At 32.6% G+C, this 8,675-nt stretch overlaps 1 protein-coding gene across 1 annotated transcript; it reads right to left on the bottom strand.

The window, feature by feature from the left end:
* Positions 1–1,339: 1,339 nt before the first annotated feature.
* Positions 1,340–8,675, bottom strand: LOC105279949. Its single transcript, XM_026968392.1, has 5 exons — positions 8,564–8,675; positions 8,041–8,158; positions 7,570–7,697; positions 3,295–3,403; positions 1,340–1,574 (listed from the first exon to the last, which is right to left on the bottom strand). Exons 1-5 carry the CDS (start codon positions 8,603–8,605, stop codon positions 1,492–1,494), a joined length of 480 nt encoding a protein of 159 aa, XP_026824193.1. The 5' UTR covers positions 8,606–8,675; the 3' UTR covers positions 1,340–1,491.

Here is an 8,675-nt window from a genome sequence, read left to right as displayed (position 1 = left end):
AATTAATAGCTTGTGTTTTTTTGTAATTCAGCTTACTTGAAAAGGACCGCAACCGTCGGTCGAAACGTCGTATTTGTAATTAAATAATAAAGCATAGCCAATATTGGTCAACGACATAATTAGTATTATTTGTGGATTATATATTTATTGGCGAAGAAAAGGATTATTAGATTATATTTTATTTATGTTGTATTTCGTAAAATCGTTGCTAGGTCACTAAGAATATACTTAAATGTGTATAATAAGTAGTAGTGCAAGTAGTAATTGATATAATTAATAAATAATAAATAAATAATAAGGTAATAAATAAATAATACAGCGATTTATTAGATTATTCATGTTATATGCGTTAATTTTCTTATTATAGTGTGCTACTTTTATTATTATGTGTTACACTGTTATAGACTATGTGAATTAGTTATGAAATATATAACTAGTTTTTCATTAAATATCAGCAATATACAGGGTGTTTCAGGGTTAAGTGTTCTAATTTAAAATATGAATTCAGGACCTCAAAACAAGAAAACATTTTCCTCTGGAGAAATGTCCGTAAACGCTTTGCTTAAAAGATATTGATATCTAAAATAATACAATTTAAAAATAATACAATAAATTAATACAATTTTGGCAAAGAAGATAGTATAATAATTGATATCTAAAGTTACGGATAAGAATGATAAATTTATTATATGATTGCTAATACGAACTTCTTTCCGTAACTGTACATATCAATATTAGAAAGTTTTTGCAATAGCGTTTGTTCAAATACGGTATACGCTAAATTCACGTTATTGGTCAAAAAACGAGAACTGCGCATGTGTAGTTTAGAATAACGGAAATTTAGCAGATTTCACGCCATTGGATTTTTTTGCTTGGAGTGCTATAATTATTAAACAAAAAGTCTACAAAGACCAGTTAATGACATTAATTGTTTACAAGAAAGAATTATTCAAGCATGTGAAACAATTACAGCTATTCAGTGCCGCTCTGCCACTGCTGCCGTCAAAGACAGATGTCAAGCCTGTCTCAATGTTCAAGGCCATCACTTTGAACAACATTTATAATTAGGCGAAAATTTTCATATTTTCTAACAAGAAAGTAGTTGAAACACACTATTAAATTATTTATTATAACCTGATAACAATTTCATAAAATTTTGAAAAAATGTTTACATGTCAATATCTCTTAAACAAAGCGTTTACGGACATGTCTCCAGAGGAAAATATTTTCTTGTTTGCAGGTCCTGAATTCATATTTTAAATTAGGACACTTAACCCTGAAACACTCTGTATAATATTGCTATATACAATATTGAATATATCAATAATAAGATATATTATACATCTACAGAGACGTCATTTTATTTTACTTAAACTCCGATGACAGAAAAGATTCTCTTGTACAATGTTACTAATGCATAATATGTGGAAATATCACGATTGGCGGTCCGGTCTGGTTATCCCCGTAGATTGCACGAATTCTCCTTGTTTTTTATCTTTCGTTTTCATCGGAGAAGGCACAAAGCACCAAGTCGAATGCCCTGTCTTCCCGAGACATTTCACGATTTTCGTTTACTGTAAAAAGGTACAAATTATTGATAGTATTCTACATTAATCAAATAAAGAAGTTTGTATCGCCAGGATGAATCAATGAAGGTATTCTCTTTTTTATTTCGACTGAACTGGCAAATTTATTAATCTATATTACACGACGTTTCGACCAAGTTTCTCAAGTCAAGGTTTTTCTCAAGTGTACGCAGAATTTAACAAGTCATTTTCTGTAATATAATAAATACTACAATACAGTGAGTACTAAGACAATTTAAAAACTAATACACGCTATAAAGTTTGTTTTGTTTTGAGATTCTGAATCTATATTTTCAGTTTGGCTATTTAATCCGGAAGCACCATGTACATATGCTCTGAGACCGGTTCCTGCTTATCATTTGCTTGCTAAACGCCGTGGAGTGCTGACGTGCTCTCCGCTCGGGAGTGTTTTTGTCACGATATTCTATCGATTATCGAATGTTATATCGATTTGTTTGACAGTTATTTCTAGTCAGTAAGTTATTCAATTTAAAAGAATTTCGCACCGCACACTATCTAGGGGTAATGTCGGTTCGTGGAGGAACCATCCCCACTCCATCCCCTACCCAAAACTACCGCATCCCATTTCTGGCATCATTACTAATGATTATTTGGTATAAATGGACGGAGCTTTGTTGTCTCCTTTTTTTATTTCGAAGATCAAAGACCATTTATAGGTTTTTGTTCGCACCATAAACAAATACTAACACTGCTCGCCGTGAATACGCCGTCATATTGCAGCATTTCGATCAAAACTCATCAACAAGTATTCAAATTTCAGAAGTCAATATCTCTTGAATGAAGCGTTTGCGAGCATACTTCCAGAGTAAAATTTTGTTTTGTTTTGAGATTCTGAATCTATATTTTCAGTTTGACTATTTTATCCGGGACCACCCTGTATATCACAGAGCGCGCGCGCGCGCGCACACACACACACACGCACACACACATACTTTCACACACATATGTATGCTCCAAGAAAGTACTGTGTTTTTGAAAACTATGCCATAAATAACTGGCAAGTTTTCGGTGTCTCTCTGTAGATTAATCGAGTTGCTATTTCTTTTAATAAAGAACATCTCTGCGATCTCTCTCTTTTTAAGATGGTCCTCTTTATGTAAAATATGAACATTGGACCAGTCAAATTCATGGTTATTTTACATAAAGAGGACCATCTTAAAAAGAGAGAGATCGCAGAGATGTTCTTTATTAAAAGAAATAGCAACTCGATTAATCTACAAAGAGACACCGAAAACTTGCCAGTTGTTTATGATATAGTTTTCAAAAACACATAGTAATTAGTTTTTAAATTGTCTTAGTACTCACTGTATTGTAGTATTTATTATATTACAGAAAATGACTTGTTAAATTCCGTGCGTACATTTGAGAAGGACCAGAAACTTGGTCGAAACGTCGTGTAATATAGATTAATAAATTTGCTAGTTCGGTCGAGAGAAAAAAGGAATACTTTCATATTCTACATTAAATTGATAGTATTCTACAGTAAAAATTGCACTGTGAACCGTGTAACATAAAGCTGATATTAAACACTGATACTCAAGTATCGATGTTTTCACTTGTGAAAGAGTGTTAAAATACACATAATATATTATACATTGGTTTGAGATAGAATTACAGTTGTGCTTATGTAACAGCAAAATGAAAATCAAACATTATTTTGTTTTTGTTTCGTATCGGATTTACTTACATGAAGTCACGCATTCTGTCACGATTTCTTTGGCTCGAGGTTTTTTTATATTCTTATCATTCTGAAGTATTTCCAGTATCTTGTCGGCAATTAATTTCGAGTCTTTCATCTAAAATTGATAAAAAGATATGTGATAAAAACGTGAGAGATTCATAATTATCATTGGTGAGTCTTAATGTCTGTCTCATTCTTTTACCACGAGAGATGGATTACCAACTGCAACTCTGCTTAACTGGCTGGCACATAGATGGCAGCTGCGTGGATCGACCGTGATGTACAGGCAAGTTAAAACTATATTCAGATTACAGATATCGCACGGAAAAAAATAATTTAGATGAACAAAGTATATTTTATGCTGTTTTAAGTAAATTTTGTAAAGTTATTGTATGAATAGCAATACCATTTGTTAAGAATACTAATGTTATTGAAAAATAATTTCGTTAAATTAGCAAAAAGTGTTTACTGTAAAACTAAAATGAACTATAAAAATAAAATAATTTCTGTTCTACGCTTTGCTGTAATGTTGAATAATTTTATGAAGTTATAATATTATATTATTTTATAATAGAAAAATTTGTCGTTATTACATCAAATATGCAACATTAGTAACAACAGCAGTTTCATTGCAACAGTAAAATTATTTTTTTTCGTGCGTATTATTGAAACTATACATAAAATAAATAAAATAAAATGTGGCGTACATAAAATCAGTGATGCCATGTGATTTCATGCAAATTGTTCTCTCGCCCGAGCGAGACTGACAATGAGACAGTATGCTCCGAAATGCACGAAATCAGGCATCACTGTAAATATGAACATAAAAAATTAACACAAAAATAAAAAATGTTTGCATGCTGTTATAACTTTACGGTAGACTTCCACATCACCCTTGAGGTTCCACTAATGGCGCGTTAGTTTTTTTAAAGTGGACCTTCGCCTGGAGCCCTATACACCACTATTAACACAATTAATAAACGCCACTATTTTTCTTTTTACAGTAGGTGCTCGAAGTAGCCCCCTTCCATCCTCTCACAAAGTATAGCTCTGTCCAAGATAGAATTTCGTACCCGTTGCAAGATCTCTGGACTTATTGTACGACAAATTCGTACAATCCTGTCTTTCAGATCTTGAACGTTAGCCGGTGGCGTTGCGTATACTTGTTGTTTGAGATTACCCCACAGAAAAAAGTCAAGTGGTGTGAGATCTGGTGAACGCGGCGGCCATTCGTGGGGACCATGGAGACCAATCCAATGGGTACCGAACTTCTCATCCAACAATGTTCTTGTCGCCTTGGCGGTGTGTGCAGGATGACCATCTTACTGGAACCACATGTTAACACGTGATTTCAGCGGCACCTCATCCAACAAGTCGACAAGTTTGTCTCGGAGAAATGTTCGGTACCCTTCACCATTGACGTTACTGTCAATGAAATATGGCCCAATGATGTGGTCCCCGAGAATGCCCGCCCAAACATTCACTGACCACCTGACTTGGATGTTCGCTTGTCGTATCCAGTGAGGATTCTCGGCGGCCCAATAATGTAAGTTATGGCGGTTGACGATGCCATTATTATGGAAAGTACATTCGTCCGAAAACAAAATGTACTTTGTAAAATAATAATTGTCCTCACTTACATTAAGGAGCCACCGACAATACCTCAATCTGCGGGGTTCATCATTGATACGCAACTCTTGAGTCAGAATAACTTTGTAAAGATGGAAGTGAGCCGACTTTAAAGCCCTACATACCGTTTTCTGGCTAACATTTATATTCCGCGCAATGGTTCGTGTGCTGATGATTGGATCGTCACGAACCATCTGTAAAATTGGATTAGTATCTATGCGCGCCGGTCGCCCTGTACGAAAAAATAAATGAACGTAAAAAACACAATATTTAAAATTATATTACCAGAAAATCTCATAAATAAATATGTACCTGTAGGCCTAATACGTCTAAATTGTCCGTGTTGTCGCAATTGTGATTCTAATCTCACAAACAATTTAGAATATGGCTGTTTGCGATGTGGATATCTGCGAGCATAAACTCTCGCAGCTTCCCGCGGTCGTCGATTGCACTCTCCATAAATGAGAAGCATGTCGCACATCTCACTATTTGTGAAACTCATCTCGAAAACTTACGTACTCTCGTGTCTCATACGAAATACGAGATCGAAGTGAGCCGAGAAAACAGTAATCTACTAGGCAACAATTGCAAGAAACAATTGAAGATTGACAGTATCGTAGCATTGTCTTTTATTGTGACGCGTAACTATGAAAATTTATAAATTAAAATATCCAAGACAGAAGGAGCCAAGTCACATATTTTTTACAAGACTAGAGTTGCAGCTGCGAAAAACGGCTTATTTTCTCTCAAATATTAAAATACATAATCATTTATCAGATTTTCTGGTAATACGATAAATATTGTATTTTTTATTGTTACTTCTATTGCTTGTTTATACAGAATGAATACCACGCATAAATAGGATGTAAATAGAAGAAATGATTACGGATAATTCAATAAAATTAATGCATAGATCATCATGCGGTATCAAGAAATTAGTCAGAAAATGGTATGTAAGGTTTTAAAATCACTTTGAATATGATATCAATATACATATCTGTTTGCGCCTTAAATCGAAAAAAAAGTCATTCTAACATTAGCGAAAATAAAAATCAGAAATGGAATGTAAAAAAAGAATGATAGAAACATAAACGAAACTTCCATCATTCTTTCTTCACATTAGACTTATTCTCCGATTTTTATTTTCGTCAAGAAAACTGTGTATGTGTAATACAATATATGGTTCGAGGTGAAGGTCCACTTAAAAAAAACTAACGCGCCATTCGTAGAACCTCAAGGGTGGTGTGGAAGTCTACCGTAAAGTTATAACAGCATGCAAACATTTTTTATTTTTGTGTTAATTTTTTATGTTCATATTTACAGTGATGCCTGATTTCGTGCATTTCGGAGCATACTGTCTCATTGTCAGTCTCGCTCGGGCGAGAGAACAATTTGCATGAAATCACATGGCATCACTGATTTTATGTACGCCACATTTTATTTTATTTATTTTATGTATAGTTTCAATAATACGCACGAAAAAAAATAATTTTACTGTTGCAATGAAACTGCTGTTGTTACTAATGTTGCATATTTGATGTAATAACGACAAATTTTTCTATTATAAAATAATATAATATTATAACTTCATAAAATTATTCAACATTACAGCAAAGCGTAGAACAGAAATTATTTTATTTTTATAGTTCATTTTAGTTTTACAGTAAACACTTTTTGCTAATTTAACGAAATTATTTTTCAATAACATTAGTATTCTTAACAAATGGTATTGCTATTCATACAATAACTTTACAAAATTTACTTAAAACAGCATAAAATATACTTTGTTCATCTAAATTATTTTTTTCCGTGCGATATCTGTAATCTGAATATAGTTTTAACTTGCCTGTACATCACGGTCGATCCACGCAGCTGCCATCTATGTGCCGGCCAGTTAAGCAGAGTTGCATTTGGTAATCCATCTCTCGTGGTAAAAGAATGAGACAGTCATTAAGACTCACCCTGATATGTTGCATCAAATATAAAGAGTCAATCTATCGTTTTCTTTTCTAACCGTTAATAGAATTTTATATAATTATAATACATATCTCTTTGAATCGCCAGTAACTTCATTTAGTTGATAAATTCTTAAATTGCGCAAGCTGGCAAAGTGTAGATGGTCGGACAATATTTTTGTAACAGATGATCGGACAATATTTTTGTGCATTAGATGCAATTATTATTAGGAATCTATTCAAGATCTATCTCAGTCTATTAAGAATTCTATTCAAAGAGATATGTATTATAGATACACACCGTGCGCTAACGAGGTGTTTGTTTCGTTGTGAGAGGATATCATCACATACCCCAAGTGGTCGAATTGGAAAGACGCTCGCACGGAATGAGAGAGGTTCCAGGTTCGATTCCTGGCGTGGGGTGGTATTTTTTCACAACGAAATATTATTAATTAATGATTCCTACTTACTAATAGGTTCATATGGAATATGGAAATAGCTACGTTTTCAAGTCTGACGAAATTGTTGCCGCGTAGTTAAAAATAGATTCCTAATAATCATTGCATCTAATGCACAAAAATATTGTCCGATCATCTGTTACAAAAATATTGTCCGACCATCTACACTTAGCCAGCTTGCGCAATTTAAGAATTTATCAACTTTATATAATTATGCGTAAACATTGCGTGATTGTTACCATTTCTTTTTTTTCCAACATGCACGCTATGAAAGAATTGTGCTTCAGAAAAACTGTTTTGGTTTCGTCATCAATATCACCATTATCGTGCATATACCTCCACTTTTTCCTCGCTTCAATTAATATCACTATTGCAGAAAAATTTTTCCATATATATATATTTAGAGTTAGATATATATGATATCTTGCATAAGTTTTGCAGAATGTTTTGCAAACAAAAATCTAGTGTAACATAAATTTTAAACGAATTTGTTACATGCATTGTTTTTCTAGATATTGTACCTTCACAACTGTGTGTTTAGTAAAATATATTGTATAACATATATAAGTGTTTTATTTATAAATTGTAAATTTATAAATCTATTTTGATTAATGTAAAAATCCAGAACTTTTATTTTTTATTAAAAATTTTGATTGTAAATTTTAACGAACACTTTTAATTGTGAAATTGTATATTTTCGTGCAACTAACCTACGGTTATCCCAGTTTCGTCCAAACATTCTTGTATTGTTGCCACGTCGGTTTCGAATCTACTCGCCAAATCGTTTATGTCCGTTACATCTAACTTTGCACCATAATCTGCATTTACCTATATATAAAATAATTCTGTTATATATTTTTTTACTAATAAAATATAATTTTGTCATCATTGCCAATCTGAAGAAAATAATTGAATTACATGAAAGAATTTATGACAATAAAATATTAAATGTAATCAGAAATACTAAAAAGGTTTAATAATATTAATGTATGCAACAATGCAATTATTATTACACGTTTGTCAATGAAAAAATTATTACTTTTGTGTATTTTAAATAGTTAAGATAGTTGAATTTTCTCTTAAAATTTTCTATAAAATTCTCTTAAGATTTTCGATAGTTTGTTCTATTCGTGCAAAACGAGAAAAGAAAAGGCAAGTATAGAAATACAACTGTTACAAAAGTCACTGTATAACAATTGCATGCAGACGATAGACAAATCAATCTACACTCACGGCAGCTGCGAGACCTAGAACAAAGAGTGCAAGTCTCTTCATATTCTTGGATTTAACAACAAGAATGAACAATTAGTGTAAAGTTAATTCACCAACTGAATTCTGATATTTC

Source organism: Ooceraea biroi, chromosome 3 (assembly GCF_003672135.1).
Source record: "Ooceraea biroi isolate clonal line C1 chromosome 3, Obir_v5.4, whole genome shotgun sequence".
NCBI lineage: Eukaryota > Metazoa > Arthropoda > Insecta > Hymenoptera > Formicidae > Ooceraea > Ooceraea biroi.
The sequence above is the reverse complement of the archived record's forward strand: the minus strand, read 5'-3'. Positions and strand labels throughout refer to the sequence as shown.

What these genes read in the sequence shown, in the direction of transcription:
- LOC105279949 (XM_026968392.1), bottom strand. Translation starts at nt 8,605, where the DNA reads ATGAAGAGACTTGCACTCTTTGTTCTAGGTCTCGCAGCTGCC. An exon ending in CGAAACTGGGATAACCGTAG is followed by an intron (nt 7,698 to 8,040) that starts GTTAGTTGCACG and finishes TTTCTGCAATAG; the next exon opens with TGATATTAATTGAAGCGAGG. An exon ending in GACAGAATGCGTGACTTCAT is followed by an intron (nt 1,575 to 3,294) that starts GTAAGTAAATCC and finishes ACCTTTTTACAG; the next exon opens with TAAACGAAAATCGTGAAATG.